At 40.8% G+C, this 18,167-nt stretch overlaps 1 protein-coding gene across 1 annotated transcript in view; it reads left to right on the forward strand.

The window, feature by feature from the left end:
* The window catches only part of sncaip (synuclein, alpha interacting protein), a 40,423-nt gene that overhangs the window by 7,165 nt on the left and 15,091 nt on the right, over positions 1-18,167 (forward strand). The window contains exons 5-7 of the mRNA XM_079250748.1: positions 4,417-4,585; positions 4,661-4,917; positions 4,983-5,162. Coding sequence (XP_079106874.1) covers positions 4,417-4,585; positions 4,661-4,917; positions 4,983-5,162 — 606 coding nt within the window. The remainder of the gene's footprint in view (positions 1-4,416; positions 4,586-4,660; positions 4,918-4,982; positions 5,163-18,167) is intronic.

Raw genomic sequence — 18,167 nt, forward strand, 5'->3', positions numbered from 1 at the left:
ACTGCGCTTTCCCACATTAGCAGCTAACGCTAAGACTGCGGGTTCCCACATTAGCAGCTAACGCGAAGACTGTGGGTTCCCACATAAGCAGCTAATGCGAAGACTGCGGGTTCCCACATTAGCAGCTAACGCGAAGACTGCAGGTTCCCACATTAGCAGCTAACGCGAAGACTGCGCTTTCCCACATTAGCAGCTAACGCGAAGACTGCGCTTTCCCACATTAGCAGCTAACGCGAAGACTGCGCGTTCCCACATTAGCAGCTAACGCGAAGACTGCGCGTTCCCACATTAGCAGCTAACGCGAAGACTGCGCGTTCCCACATTAGCAGCTAACGCGAAGACTGCGCGTTCCCACATTAGCAGCTAACGCGAAGACTGCGCGTTCCCACATTAGCAGCTAACGCGAAGACTGCGCGTTCCCACATTAGCAGCTAACGCGAAGACTGCGCGTTCCCACATTAGCAGCTAACGCGAAGACTGCGCGTTCCCACATTAGCAGCTAACGCGAAGACTGCAGGTTCCCACATTAGCAGCTAACATGAAGACTGCAGGTTTCCACATTAGCAGCTAACGCGAAGACTGCGCTTTCCCACATTAGCAGCTAACGCGAAGACTGCGGGTTCCCACATTAGCAGCTAACGCGAAGACTGTGGGTTCCCACATAAGCAGCTAATGCGAAGACTGCGGGTTCCCACATTAGCAGCTAACGCGAAGACTGCAGGTTCCCACATTAGCAGCTAACGCGAAGACTGCGCTTTCCCACATTAGCAGCTAACGCGAAGACTGCAGGTTCCCACATTAGCAGCTAACGCTAAGACTGCGCGTTCCCACATTAGCAGCTAACGCGAAGACTGCGCGTTCCCACATTAGCAGCTAACGCGAAGACTGCGCGTTCCCACATTAGCAGCTAACGCGAAGACTGCGCGTTCCCACATTAGCAGCTAACGCGAAGACTGCGCGTTCCCACATTAGCAGCTAACGCGAAGACTGCGCGTTCCCACATTAGCAGCTAACGCGAAGACTGCAGGTTCCCACATTAGCAGCTAACGCGAAGACTGCGCTTTCCCACATTAGCAGCTAACGCGAAGACTGCGCTTTCCCACATTAGCAGCTAACGCGAAGACTGCGCTTTCCCACATTAGCAGCTAACGCGAAGACTGCGCGTTCCCACATTAGCAGCTAACGCGAAGACTGCGCTTTCCCACATTAGCAGCTAACGCGAAGACTGCGCTTTCCCACATTAGCAGCTAACGCGAAGACTGCGCTTTCCCACATTAGCAGCTAACGCGAAGACTGCGCTTTCCCACATTAGCAGCTAACGCGAAGACTGCGCTTTCCCACATTAGCAGCTAACGCGAAGACTGCGCGTTCCCACATTAGCAGCTAACGCGAAGACTGCGGGTTCCCACATTAGCAGCTAACGCGAAGACTGCGCTTTCCCACATTAGCAGCTAACGCGAAGACTGCGCTTTCCCACATTAGCAGCTAACGCGAAGACTGCGCTTTCCCACATTAGCAGCTAACGCGAAGACTGCGCTTTCCCACATTAGCAGCTAACGCGAAGACTGCGCTTTCCCACATAAGCAGCTAACGCGAAGACTGCGCGTTCCCACATTAGCAGCTAACGCGAAGACTGCGCGTTCCCACATTAGCAGCTAACGCGAAGACTGCGCGTTCCCACATTAGCAGCTAACGCGAAGACTGCGCGTTCCCACATTAGCAGCCAACGCGAAGACTGCGCGTTCCCACATTAGCAGCCAACGCGAAGACTGCGCGTTCCCACATTAGCAGCCAACGCGAAGACTGCGCGTTCCCACATTAGCAGCCAACGCTAAGACTGCGCGTTCCCACATTAGCAGCCAACGCTAAGACTGCGCGTTCCCACATTAGCAGCCAACGCTAAGACTGCGCGTTCCCACATTAGCAGCTAACGCTAAGACTGCGCGTTCCCACATTAGCAGCTAACGCGAAGACTGCGCGTTCCCACATTAGCAGCTAACGCGAAGACTGCGCGTTCCCACATTAGCAGCTAACGCGAAGACTGCGCGTTCCCACATTAGCAGCTAACGCGAAGACTGCGCGTTCCCACATTAGCAGCTAACGCGAAGACTGCGCGTTCCCACATTAGCAGCTAACGCGAAGACTGCGCGTTCCCACATTAGCAGCTAACGCGAAGACTGCGGGTTCCCACATTAGCAGCTAACGCGAAGACTGCGCGTTCCCACAATAGCAGCCAACGCGAAGACTGCGCGTTCCCACAATAGCAGCCAACGCGAAGACTGCGCGTTCCCACATAAGCAGCCAACGCGAAGACTGCGCGTTCCCACATTAGCAGCTAACGCGAAGACTGCGCGTTCCCACATTAGCAGCTAACGCGAAGACTGCGCGTTCCCACAATAGCAGCTAACGCGAAGACTGCGCGTTCCCACAATAGCAGCCAACGCGAAGACTGCGCGTTCCCACATTAGCAGCTAACGCGAAGACTGCGCTTTCCCACATTAGCAGCTAACGCGAAGACTGCGCGTTCCCACATTAGCAGCTAACGCGAAGACTGCGGGTTCCCACATTAGCAGCTAACGCGAAGACTGCGCTTTCCCACATTAGCAGCTAACGCGAAGACTGCGCTTTCCCACATTAGCAGCTAACGCGAAGACTGCGCTTTCCCACATTAGCAGCTAACGCGAAGACTGCGCTTTCCCACATTAGCAGCTAACGCGAAGACTGCGCTTTCCCACATAAGCAGCTAACGCGAAGACTGCGCGTTCCCACATTAGCAGCTAACGCGAAGACTGCGCGTTCCCACATTAGCAGCTAACGCGAAGACTGCGCGTTCCCACATTAGCAGCTAACGCGAAGACTGCGCGTTCCCACATTAGCAGCCAACGCGAAGACTGCGCGTTCCCACATTAGCAGCCAACGCGAAGACTGCGCGTTCCCACATTAGCAGCCAACGCGAAGACTGCGCGTTCCCACATTAGCAGCCAACGCTAAGACTGCGCGTTCCCACATTAGCAGCCAACGCTAAGACTGCGCGTTCCCACATTAGCAGCCAACGCTAAGACTGCGCGTTCCCACATTAGCAGCCAACGCTAAGACTGCGCGTTCCCACATTAGCAGCTAACGCTAAGACTGCGCGTTCCCACATTAGCAGCTAACGCGAAGACTGCGCGTTCCCACATTAGCAGCTAACGCGAAGACTGCGCGTTCCCACATTAGCAGCTAACGCGAAGACTGCGCGTTCCCACATTAGCAGCTAACGCGAAGACTGCGCGTTCCCACATTAGCAGCTAACGCGAAGACTGCGCGTTCCCACATTAGCAGCTAACGCGAAGACTGCGCGTTCCCACATTAGCAGCTAACGCGAAGACTGCGGGTTCCCACATTAGCAGCTAACGCGAAGACTGCGCGTTCCCACAATAGCAGCCAACGCGAAGACTGCGCGTTCCCACAATAGCAGCCAACGCGAAGACTGCGCGTTCCCACATAAGCAGCCAACGCGAAGACTGCGCGTTCCCACATTAGCAGCTAACGCGAAGACTGCGCGTTCCCACATTAGCAGCTAACGCGAAGACTGCGCGTTCCCACAATAGCAGCTAACGCGAAGACTGCGCGTTCCCACAATAGCAGCCAACGCGAAGACTGCGCGTTCCCACAATAGCAGCCAACGCGAAGACTGCGCGTTCCCACATAAGCAGCCAACGCGAAGACTGCGCGTTCCCACATTAGCAGCCAACGCGAAGACTGCGCGTTCCCACATTAGCAGCTAACGCGAAGACTGCGCGTTCCCACAATAGCAGCCAACGCGAAGACTGCGCGTTCCCACATTAGCAGCCAACGCTAAGACTGCGCGTTCCCACATTAGCAGCCAACGCTAAGACTGCGCGTTCCCACATTAGCAGCTAACGCTAAGACTGCGCGTTCCCACATTAGCAGCTAACGCTAAGACTGCGCGTTCCCACATTAGCAGCTAACGCTAAGACTGCGCGTTCCCACATTAGCAGCTAACGCTAAGACTGCGCGTTCCCACATTAGCAGCTAACGCTAAGACTGCGCGTTCCCACATTAGCAGCTAACGCTAAGACTGCGCGTTCCCACATTAGCAGCTAACGCTAAGACTGCGCGTTCCTACATTAGCAGCTAACGCGAAGACTTCGGGCTACACCAGGTTAAACAAACATCTAATAGGAAGTGATGTTATCACGCGAACTGGTAAATGTAAACTACCATCTTAGAATCTCTAAAGAGAAGAAGTCAGATTATTACAGTAATCTGATTACTCCCAGATTCGTGGTGTATGATCGGATGTCTTCTGATGCCTGTGACGGTGGATCTGGTCCTTTCAGATGTTTATTCCTTGAAGCGACGTGTCTGGTGACGCCAGACCTCACTGCTCTGGTTCTGCTGCTTCCCTTCCAGTACTGCGTTCTGTCTCCGGTGAAGTGGTCCGATCTGAGGAAGTCCAAGTCCATGGATCCAGACCTCCACCACCTCCACCGCTCACCAGGAGGAGGAAGTTACCAGCCTGAAACGCTCTCCTCTGGCCTCCTCAGTTGCTCCTCCTCCCTCTCCTCTTTCTCTGATGCAGGTATGACCTTAAAGATCTCTTCACCTTCTCCTCCCTCGTCACCCTCATCAGATCCAATTCTGACTGGATTTCCAGAGAAACTGCTGTCGGCTCGTGTCTTCCTGGATTCCCAGAGGCCGAGCGTGGAGCCTGCAGGTGGACCGGGGCTGATGTTCCCCCTGCCGGGGTGCAGCACGGGGAGGCAGGACGGCTCCAAGCCCTGGGCTCCTGGACCAGGAGGAGGCCCAGCTGGGCTCAGGGGGTTTGGAGGAGCCGGAGCGGAGATGGACGAGGAGACCAAGAAGAACCAGAACATCATCAACATCGTCAGAGAAGGCCAGATCTCACTGCTGGTGAGTCTGCATCATGTTTTATCCTGTTTTCTCTCCGTTCCCGCCTCTAACGTGTCCTCCTGCAGCCTCACCTGGCGGCGGACAACCTGGAGCTGATCAGAGACGAGGATGGGAACAACCTCCTCCACATCTCGGCCTGTCAAGGTCACGCCGACTGTCTGCAGCACCTCACGTCCCTGATGGGGGAGGATGGCCTGAACGACCGCAACAACCAGCAGCTCACCCCCGCTGGCCTGGGGGTCAAGGTCAGCGTAGGAGTACACTGACTGAGGATCACGCTTTCTGAACTGTTTCCATTTACCATTTAGAACGGGTTTTACCTGGATTTTAAAACATCACAAAGAAAACACACAAAATGTTGTAGTCTATAAGATAAAACTGATCCCAGACCAGTTTAAACTCATTTTACTGCAGATAAAACTGATCCCAGACCAGTTTAAACTCATTTTACTGCAGATAAAACTGATCCCAGACCAGTTTAAACTCATTTTACTGCAGATAAAACTGATCCCAGACCAGTTTAAACTCATTTTACTGCAGATAAAACTGATCCCAGACCAGTTTAAACTCATTTTACTGCAGATAAAACTGATCCCAGACCAGTTTAAACTCATTTTACTGCAGATAAAACTGATCCCAGACCAGTTTAAACTTATTTTACTGCAGATAAAACTGATCCCAGACCAGTTTAAATTCATTTTACTGCAGATAAAACTGATCCCAGACCAGTTTACTCATTTTACTGCAGATAAAACTGATCCCAGACCAGTTTAAACCCATTTTACTGCAGATAAAACTGATCCCAGACCAGTTTAAACTTATTTTACTGCAGATAAAACTGATCCCAGACCAGTTTAAACTTATTTTAGTGCAGATAAAACTGATCCCAGACCAGTTTAAACTCATTTTACTGCAGATAAAACTGATCCCAGACCAGTTTACTCATTTTACTGCAGATAAAACTGATCTTAGACCAGTTTAAACTCATTTTACTGCAGATAAAACTGATCTCAAACAAGTTAAACTCATTTTACTGCAGATAAAACTGATCCCAGACCAGTTTAAACTCATTTTACTGCAGATAAAACTGATCCCAGACCAGTTTAAACTCATTTTACTGCAGATAAAACTGATCCCAGACCAGTTTAAACTCATTTTACTGCAGATAAAACTGATCCCAGACCAGTTTAGACTCATTTTACTGCAGATAAAACTGATCCCAGACCAGTTTAAACTTATTTTACTGCAGATAAAACTGATCCCAGACCAGTTTAAACTCATTTTACTGCAGATAAAACTGATCCCAGACCAGTTTACTCATTTTACTGCAGATAAAACTGATCCCAGACCAGTTTAAACCCATTTTACTGCAGATAAAACTGATCCCAGACCAGTTTAAACTTATTTTACTGCAGATAAAACTGATCCCAGACCAGTTTAAACTTATTTTAGTGCAGATAAAACTGATCCCAGACCAGTTTAAACTCATTTTACTGCAGATAAAACTGATCCCAGACCAGTTTAAACTCATTTTACTGCAGATAAAACTGATCCCAGACCAGTTTAAACTCATTTTACTGCAGATAAAACTGATCTCAAACAAGTTAAACTCATTTTACTGCAGATAAAACTGATCTCAGACCAGTTTAAACTCATTTTACTGCAGATAAAACTGATCCCAGACCAGTTTAAACCCATTTTACTGCAGATAAAACTGATCCCAGACCAGTTTAAACCCATTTTACTGCAGATAAAACTGATCCCAGACCAGTTTAAACTCATTTTACTGCAGATAAAACTGATCCCAGACCAGTTTAAACTCATTTTACTGCAGATAAAACTGATCCCAGACCAGTTTAAACCCATTTTACTGCAGATAAAACTGATCCCAGACCAGTTTAAACTTATTTTACTGCAGATAAAACTGATCCCAGACCAGTTTAAACTCATTTTACTGCAGATAAAACTGATCCCAGACCAGTTTAAACTCATTTTACTGCAGATAAAACTGATCCCAGACCAGTTTAAACTCATTTTACTGCAGATAAAACTGATCCCAGACCAGTTTAAACTCATTTTACTGCAGATAAAACTGATCCCAGACCAGTTTAAACTCATTTTACTGCAGATAAAACTGATCCCAGACCAGTTTACTCATTTTACTGCAGATAAAACTGATCTTAGACCAGTTTAAACTCATTTTACTGCAGATAAAACTGATCTCAAACAAGTTAAACTCATTTTCCTGCAGATAAAACTGATCTCAGACCAGTTTAAACTCATTTTACTGCAGATAAAACTGATCCCAGACCAGTTTAAACCCATTTCACTGCAGATAAAACTGATCCCAGACCAGTTTAAACTTATTTTACTGCAGATAAAACTGATCCCAGACCAGTTTAAACTTATTTTACTGCAGATAAAACTGATCCCAGACCAGTTTAAACTCATTTTACTGCAGATAAAACTGATCCCAGACCAGTTTAAACTTATTTTACTGCAGATAAAACTGATCCCAGACCAGTTTACTCATTTTACTGCAGATAAAACTGATCATAGACCAGTTTAAACCCATTTTACTGCAGATAAAACTGATCATAGACCAGTTTAAACTCATTTTACAGCAGATAAAACTGATCCCAGACCAGTTTAAACTCATTTTACTGCAGATAAAACTGATCCCAGACCAGTTTGAACTCATTTTACTGCAGATAAAACTGATCCCAGACCAGTTTAAACTTATTTTACTGCAGATAAAACTGATCCCAGACCAGTTTAAACTCATTTTACTGCAGATAAAACTGATCTCAGACCAGTTTAAACTCATTTTACTGCAGATAAAACTGATCCCAGACCAGTTTAAACTCATTTTACTGCAGATAAAACTGATCCCAGACCAGTTTAAACCCATTTTACTGCAGATAAAACTGATCCCAGACCAGTTTAAACTTATTTTACTGCAGATAAAACTGATCCCAGACCAGTTTAAACTCATTTTACTGCAGATAAAACTGATCCCAGACCAGTTTAAACTCATTTTACTGCAGATAAAACTGATCTCAGACCAGTTTAAACTCATTTTACTGCAGATAAAACTGATCCCAGACCAGTTTACTCATTTTACTGCAGATAAAACTGATCATAGACCAGTTTAAACTCATTTTACTGCAGATAAAACTGATCCCAGACCAGTTTAAACTCATTTTACTGCAGATAAAACTGATCTCAGACCAGTTTAAACTTATTTTACTGCAGATAAAACTGATCATAGACCAGTTTAAACTCATTTTACTGCAGATAAAACTGATCTCAGACCAGTTTAAACTTATTTTACTGCAGATAAAACTGATCATAGACCAGTTTAAACTCATTTTACTGCAGATAAAACTGATCCCAGACCAGTTTAAACTCATTTCACTGCAGATAAAACTCATCCCAGACCAGTTTAAACTCATTTTACTGCAGATAAAACTGATCCCAGACCAGTTTCAACTCATTTTACTGCAGATAAAACTGATCCCAGACCAGTTTACTCATTTTACTGCAGATAAAACTGATCCCAGACCAGTTTAAACTCATTTTACTGCAGATAAAACTGATCCCAGACCAGTTTAAACTCATTTTACTGCAGATAAAACTGATCCCAGACCAGTTTACTCATTTTACTGCAGATAAAACTGATCCCAGACCAGTTTAAACCCATTTTACTGCAGATAAAACTGATCTCAGACCAGTTTAAACTCATTTTACTGCAGATAAAACTGATCTCAGACCAGTTTAAACTCATTTTACTGCAGATAAAACTGATCTCAGACCAGTTTAAACTCATTTTACTGCAGATAAAACTGATCCCAGACCAGTTTAAACCCATTTTACTGCAGATAAAACTGATCCCAGACCAGTTTAAACTTATTTTACTGCAGATAAAACTGATCCCAGACCAGTTTAAACCCATTTTACTGCAGATAAAACTGATCCCAGACCAGTTTAAACTCATTTTACTGCAGATAAAACTGATCCCAGACCAGTTTAAACTTATTTTACTGCAGATAAAACTGATCCCAGACCAGTTTAAACTCATTTTACTGCAGATAAAACTGATCCCAGACCAGTTTAAACTTATTTTACTGCAGATAAAACTGATCCCAGACCAGTTTAAACTTATTTTACTGCAGATAAAACTGATCCCAGACCAGTTTACTCATTTTACTGCAGATAAAACTGATCATAGACCAGTTTAAACCCATTTTACTGCAGATAAAACTGATCATAGACCAGTTTAAACTCATTTTACTGCAGATAAAACTGATCCCAGACCAGTTTAAACTCATTTTACTGCAGATAAAACTGATCCCAGACCAGTTTGAACTCATTTTACTGCAGATAAAACTGATCCCAGACCAGTTTAAACTTATTTTACTGCAGATAAAACTGATCCCAGACCAGTTTAAACTCATTTTACTGCAGATAAAACTGATCTCAGACCAGTTTAAACTCATTTTACTGCAGATAAAACTGATCCCAGACCAGTTTAAACTCATTTTACTGCAGATAAAACTGATCCCAGACCAGTTTAAACCCATTTTACTGCAGATAAAACTGATCCCAGACCAGTTTAAACTTATTTTACTGCAGATAAAACTGATCCCAGACCAGTTTAAACTCATTTTACTGCAGATAAAACTGATCCCAGACCAGTTTAAACTCATTTTACTGCAGATAAAACTGATCTCAGACCAGTTTAAACTCATTTTACTGCAGATAAAACTGATCCCAGACCAGTTTACTCATTTTACTGCAGATAAAACTGATCATAGACCAGTTTAAACTCATTTTACTGCAGATAAAACTGATCCCAGACCAGTTTAAACTCATTTTACTGCAGATAAAACTGATCCCAGACCAGTTTCAACTCATTTTACTGCAGATAAAACTGATCCCAGACCAGTTTAAACTCATTTTACTGCAGATAAAACTGATCCCAGACCAGTTTAAACTCATTTTACTGCAGATAAAACTGATCCCAGACCAGTTTACTCATTTTACTGCAGATAAAACTGATCCCAGACCAGTTTAAACCCATTTTACTGCAGATAAAACTGATCTCAGACCAGTTTAAACTCATTTTACTGCAGATAAAACTGATCTCAGACCAGTTTAAACTCATTTTACTGCAGATAAAACTGATCTCAGACCAGTTTAAACTCATTTTACTGCAGATAAAACTGATCCCAGACCAGTTTAAACCCATTTTACTGCAGATAAAACTGATCCCAGACCAGTTTAAACTTATTTTACTGCAGATAAAACTGATCCCAGACCAGTTTAAACCCATTTTACTGCAGATAAAACTGATCCCAGACCAGTTTAAACTTATTTTACTGCAGATAAAACTGATCCCAGACCAGTTTAAACTTATTTTACTGCAGATAAAACTGATCTCAGACCAGTTTAAACTCATTTTACTGCAGATAAAACTGATCCCAGACCAGTTTAAACCCATTTCACTGCAGATAAAACTGATCCCAGACCAGTTTAAACTTATTTTACTGCAGATAAAACTGATCCCAGACCAGTTTAAACTTATTTTACTGCAGATAAAACTGATCCCAGACCAGTTTAAACTCATTTTACTGCAGATAAAACTGATCCCAGACCAGTTTAAACTTATTTTACTGCAGATAAAACTGATCCCAGACCAGTTTACTCATTTTACTGCAGATAAAACTGATCATAGACCAGTTTAAACCCATTTTACTGCAGATAAAACTGATCATAGACCAGTTTAAACTCATTTTACTGCAGATAAAACTGATCCCAGACCAGTTTAAACTCATTTTACTGCAGATAAAACTGATCCCAGACCAGTTTAAACCCATTTTACTGCAGATAAAACTGATCCCAGACCAGTTTAAACTTATTTTACTGCAGATAAAACTGATCATAGACCAGTTTAAACTCATTTTACTGCAGATAAAACTGATCCCAGACCAGTTTAAACTCATTTCACTGCAGATAAAACTCATCCCAGACCAGTTTAAACTCATTTTACTGCAGATAAAACTGATCCCAGACCAGTTTCAACTCATTTTACTGCAGATAAAACTGATCCCAGACCAGTTTACTCATTTTACTGCAGATAAAACTGATCCCAGACCAGTTTAAACTCATTTTACTGCAGATAAAACTGATCCCAGACCAGTTTAAACTCATTTTACTGCAGATAAAACTGATCCCAGACCAGTTTACTCATTTTACTGCAGATAAAACTGATCCCAGACCAGTTTAAACCCATTTTACTGCAGATAAAACTGATCTCAGACCAGTTTAAACTCATTTTACTGCAGATAAAACTGATCTCAGACCAGTTTAAACTCATTTTACTGCAGATAAAACTGATCTCAGACCAGTTTAAACTCATTTTACTGCAGATAAAACTGATCCCAGACCAGTTTAAACCCATTTTACTGCAGATAAAACTGATCCCAGACCAGTTTAAACTTATTTTACTGCAGATAAAACTGATCCCAGACCAGTTTAAACCCATTTTACTGCAGATAAAACTGATCCCAGACCAGTTTAAACTCATTTTACTGCAGATAAAACTGATCCCAGACCAGTTTAAACTTATTTTACTGCAGATAAAACTGATCCCAGACCAGTTTAAACTCATTTTACTGCAGATAAAACTGATCCCAGACCAGTTTAAACTTATTTTACTGCAGATAAAACTGATCCCAGACCAGTTTAAACTTATTTTACTGCAGATAAAACTGATCCCAGACCAGTTTACTCATTTTACTGCAGATAAAACTGATCATAGACCAGTTTAAACCCATTTTACTGCAGATAAAACTGATCATAGACCAGTTTAAACTCATTTTACTGCAGATAAAACTGATCCCAGACCAGTTTAAACTCATTTTACTGCAGATAAAACTGATCCCAGACCAGTTTGAACTCATTTTACTGCAGATAAAACTGATCCCAGACCAGTTTAAACTTATTTTACTGCAGATAAAACTGATCCCAGACCAGTTTAAACTCATTTTACTGCAGATAAAACTGATCTCAGACCAGTTTAAACTCATTTTACTGCAGATAAAACTGATCCCAGACCAGTTTAAACTCATTTTACTGCAGATAAAACTGATCCCAGACCAGTTTAAACCCATTTTACTGCAGATAAAACTGATCCCAGACCAGTTTAAACTTATTTTACTGCAGATAAAACTGATCCCAGACCAGTTTAAACTCATTTTACTGCAGATAAAACTGATCCCAGACCAGTTTAAACTCATTTTACTGCAGATAAAACTGATCTCAGACCTGTTTAAACTCATTTTACTGCAGATAAAACTGATCCCAGACCAGTTTACTCATTTTACTGCAGATAAAACTGATCATAGACCAGTTTAAACTCATTTTACTGCAGATAAAACTGATCCCAGACCAGTTTAAACTCATTTTACTGCAGATAAAACTGATCCCAGACCAGTTTCAACTCATTTTACTGCAGATAAAACTGATCCCAGACCAGTTTAAACTCATTTTACTGCAGATAAAACTGATCCCAGACCAGTTTAAACTCATTTTACTGCAGATAAAACTGATCCCAGACCAGTTTAAACCCATTTCACTGCAGATAAAACTGATCCCAGACCAGTTTAAACTTATTTTACTGCAGATAAAACTGATCCCAGACCAGTTTAAACTTATTTTACTGCAGATAAAACTGATCCCAGACCAGTTTAAACTCATTTTACTGCAGATAAAACTGATCCCAGACCAGTTTAAACTTATTTTACTGCAGATAAAACTGATCCCAGACCAGTTTACTCATTTTACTGCAGATAAAACTGATCATAGACCAGTTTAAACCCATTTTACTGCAGATAAAACTGATCATAGACCAGTTTAAACTCATTTTACTGCAGATAAAACTGATCCCAGACCAGTTTAAACTCATTTTACTGCAGATAAAACTGATCCCAGACCAGTTTAAACTTATTTTACTGCAGATAAAACTGATCCCAGACCAGTTTAAACTCATTTTACTGCAGATAAAACTGATCTCAGACCAGTTTAAACTCATTTTACTGCAGATAAAACTGATCCCAGACCAGTTTAAACTCATTTTACTGCAGATAAAACTGATCCCAGACCAGTTTAAACCCATTTTACTGCAGATAAAACTGATCCCAGACCAGTTTAAACTTATTTTACTGCAGATAAAACTGATCCCAGACCAGTTTAAACTCATTTTACTGCAGATAAAACTGATCCCAGACCAGTTTAAACTCATTTTACTGCAGATAAAACTGATCTCAGACCAGTTTAAACTCATTTTACTGCAGATAAAACTGATCATAGACCAGTTTAAACCCATTTTACTGCAGATAAAACTGATCATAGACCAGTTTAAACTCATTTTACTGCAGATAAAACTGATCCCAGACCAGTTTAAACTCATTTTACTGCAGATAAAACTGATCTCAGACCAGTTTGAACTCATTTTACTGCAGATAAAACTGATCCCAGACCAGTTTAAACTTATTTTACTGCAGATAAAACTGATCCCAGACCAGTTTAAACTCATTTTACTGCAGATAAAACTGATCTCAGACCAGTTTAAACTCATTTTACTGCAGATAAAACTGATCCCAGACCAGTTTAAACTCATTTTACTGCAGATAAAACTGATCCCAGACCAGTTTAAACCCATTTTACTGCAGATAAAACTGATCCCAGACCAGTTTAAACTTATTTTACTGCAGATAAAACTGATCCCAGACCAGTTTAAACTCATTTTACTGCAGATAAAACTGATCCCAGACCAGTTTAAACTCATTTTACTGCAGATAAAACTGATCTCAGACCAGTTTAAACTCATTTTACTGCAGATAAAACTGATCCCAGACCAGTTTACTCATTTTACTGCAGATAAAACTGATCCCAGACCAGTTTAAACTCATTTTACTGCAGATAAAACTGATCCCAGACCAGTTTAAACTCATTTTACTGCAGATAAAACTGATCCCAGACCAGTTTCAACTCATTTTACTGCAGATAAAACTGATCCCAGACCAGTTTAAACTCATTTTACTGCAGATAAAACTGATCCCAGACCAGTTTAAACTCATTTTACTGCAGATAAAACTGATCCCAGACCAGTTTACTCATTTTACTGCAGATAAAACTGATCCCAGACCAGTTTAAACCCATTTTACTGCAGATAAAACTGATCCCAGACCAGTTTAAACTTATTTTACTGCAGATAAAACTGATCCCAGACCAGTTTAAACTTATTTTACTGCAGATAAAACTGATCCCAGACCAGTTTAAACTCATTTTACTGCAGATAAAACTGATCCCAGACCAGTTTAAACTTATTTTACTGCAGATAAAACTGATCCCAGACCAGTTTACTCATTTTACTGCAGATAAAACTGATCATAGACCAGTTTAAACCCATTTTACTGCAGATAAAACTGATCATAGACCAGTTTAAACTCATTTTACTGCAGATAAAACTGATCCCAGACCAGTTTAAACTCATTTTACTGCAGATAAAACTGATCCCAGACCAGTTTGAACTCATTTTACTGCAGTTAAAACTGATCCCAGACCAGTTTAAACTTATTTTACTGCAGATAAAACTGATCCCAGACCAGTTTAAACTCATTTTACTGCAGATAAAACTGATCTCAGACCAGTTTAAACTCATTTTACTGCAGATAAAACTGATCCCAGACCAGTTTAAACTCATTTTACTGCAGATAAAACTGATCCCAGACCAGTTTAAACCCATTTTACTGCAGATAAAACTGATCCCAGACCAGTTTAAACTTATTTTACTGCAGATAAAACTGATCCCAGACCAGTTTAAACTCATTTTACTGCAGATAAAACTGATCCCAGACCAGTTTAAACTCATTTTACTGCAGATAAAACTGATCTCAGACCAGTTTAAACTCATTTTACTGCAGATAAAACTGATCCCAGACCAGTTTACTCATTTTACTGCAGATAAAACTGATCATAGACCAGTTTAAACTCATTTTACTGCAGATAAAACTGATCCCAGACCAGTTTCAACTCATTTTACTGCAGATAAAACTGATCCCAGACCAGTTTAAACTCATTTTACTGCAGATAAAACTGATCCCAGACCAGTTTGAACTCATTTTACTGCTGATAAAACTGATCCCAGACCAGTTTAAACCCATTTTACTGCAGATAAAACTGATCCCAGACCAGTTTAAACTCATTTTACTGCAGATAAAACTGATCTCAGACCAGTTTAAACTCATTTTACTGCAGATAAAACTGATCTCAGACCAGTTTAAACTTATTTTACTGCAGATAAAACTGATCATAGACCAGTTTAAACTCATTTTACTGCAGATAAAACTGATCTCAGACCAGTTTAAACTTATTTTACTGCAGATAAAACTGATCATAGACCAGTTTAAACTCATTTTACTGCAGATAAAACTGATCCCAGACCAGTTTAAACTCATTTCACTGCAGATAAAACTCATCCCAGACCAGTTTAAACTCATTTTACTGCAGATAAAACTGATCCCAGACCAGTTTCAACTCATTTTACTGCAGATAAAACTGATCCCAGACCAGTTTAAACTCATTTTACTGCAGATAAAACTGATCCCAGACCAGTTTAAACTCATTTTACTGCAGATAAAACTGATCCCAGACCAGTTTAAACTCATTTTACTGCAGATAAAACTGATCCCAGACCAGTTTACTCATTTTACTGCAGATAAAACTGATCCCAGACCAGTTTAAACCCATTTTACTGCAGATAAAACTGATCTCAGACCAGTTTAAACTCATTTTACTGCAGATAAAACTGATCTCAGACCAGTTTAAACTCATTTTACTGCAGATAAAACTGATCCCAGACCAGTTTAAACTCATTTTACTGCAGATAAAACTGATCCCAGACCAGTTTAAACCCATTTTACTGCAGATAAAACTGATCATAGACTAGTTTAAACTCATTTTACTGCAGATAAAACTGATCCCAGACCAGTTTAAACTCATTTTACTGCAGATAAAACTGATCCCAGACCAGTTTAAACTCATTTTACTGCAGATAAAACTGATCCCAGACCAGTTTAAACTCATTTTACTGCAGATAAAACTGATCCCAGACCAGTTTAAACCCATTTTACTGCAGATAAAACTGATCCCAGACCAGTTTAAACCCATTATACTGCAGATAAAACTGATCCCAGACCAGTTTAAACTCATTTTACTGCAGATAAAACTGATCCCAGACCAGTTTAAACCCATTTTACTGCAGATAAAACTGATCCCAGACCAGTTTAAACTTATTTTACTGCAGATAAAACTGATCCCAGACCAGTTTAAACTCATTTTACTGCAGATAAAACTGATCCCAGACCAGTTTAAACTCATTTTACTGCAGATAAAACTGATCTCAGACCAGTTTAAACTCATTTTACTGCAGATAAAACTGATCATAGACCAGTTTAAACCCATTTTACTGCAGATAAAACTGATCATAGACCAGTTTAAACTCATTTTACTGCAGATAAAACTGATCCCAGACCAGTTTAAACTCATTTTACTGCAGATAAAACTGATCTCAGACCAGTTTGAACTCATTTTACTGCAGATAAAACTGATCCCAGACCAGTTTAAACTTATTTTACTGCAGATAAAACTGATCCCAGACCAGTTTAAACTCATTTTACTGCAGATAAAACTGATCTCAGACCAGTTTAAACTCATTTTACTGCAGATAAAACTGATCCCAGACCAGTTTAAACTCATTTTACTGCAGATAAAACTGATCCCAGACCAGTTTAAACCCATTTTACTGCAGATAAAACTGATCCCAGACCAGTTTAAACTTATTTTACTGCAGATAAAACTGATCCCAGACCAGTTTAAACTCATTTTACTGCAGATAAAACTGATCCCAGACCAGTTTAAACTCATTTTACTGCAGATAAAACTGATCTCAGACCAGTTTAAACTCATTTTACTGCAGATAAAACTGATCCCAGACCAGTTTACTCATTTTACTGCAGATAAAACTGATCCCAGACCAGTTTAAACTCATTTTACTGCAGATAAAACTGATCCCAGACCAGTTTAAACTCATTTTACTGCAGATAAAACTGATCCCAGACCAGTTTCAACTCATTTTACTGCAGATAAAACTGATCCCAGACCAGTTTAAACTCATTTTACTGCAGATAAAACTGATCCCAGACCAGTTTAAACTCATTTTACTGCAGATAAAACTGATCCCAGACCAGTTTACTCATTTTACTGCAGATAAAACTGATCCCAGACCAGTTTAAACCCATTTTACTGCAGATAAAACTGATCTCAGACCAGTTTAAACTCATTTTACTGCAGATAAAACTGATCTCAGACCAGTTTAAACTCATTTTACTGCAGATAAAACTGATCTCAGACCAGTTTAAACTCATTTTACTGCAGATAAAACTGATCCCAGACCAGTTTAAACCCATTTTACTGCAGATAAAACTGATCCCAGACCAGTTTAAACTTATTTTACTGCAGATAAAACTGATCCCAGACCAGTTTAAACCCATTTTACTGCAGATAAAACTGATCCCAGACCAGTTTAAACTTATTTTACTGCAGATAAAACTGATCCCAGACCAGTTTAAACTTATTTTACTGCAGATAAAACTGATCCCAGACCAGTTTAAACTCATTTTACTGCAGATAAAACTGATCCCAGACCAGTTTAAACTTATTTTACTGCAGATAAAACTGATCCCAGACCAGTTTACTCATTTTACTGCAGATAAAACTGATCATAGACCAGTTTAAACCCATTTTACTGCAGATAAAACTGATCATAGACCAGTTTAAACTCATTTTACTGCAGATAAAACTGATCCCAGACCAGTTTAAACTCATTTTACTGCAGATAAAACTGATCCCAGACCAGTTTGAACTCATTTTACTGCAGTTAAAACTGATCCCAGACCAGTTTAAACTTATTTTACTGCAGATAAAACTGATCCCAGACCAGTTTAAACTCATTTTACTGCAGATAAAACTGATCTCAGACCAGTTTAAACTCATTTTACTGCAGATAAAACTGATCCCAGACCAGTTTAAACTCATTTTACTGCAGATAAAACTGATCCCAGACCAGTTTAAACCCATTTTACTGCAGATAAAACTGATCCCAGACCAGTTTACTCATTTTACTG

Source organism: Telmatherina bonti, assembly GCF_933228915.1.
Source record: "Telmatherina bonti genome assembly, chromosome: 13".
NCBI lineage: Eukaryota > Metazoa > Chordata > Actinopteri > Atheriniformes > Telmatherinidae > Telmatherina > Telmatherina bonti.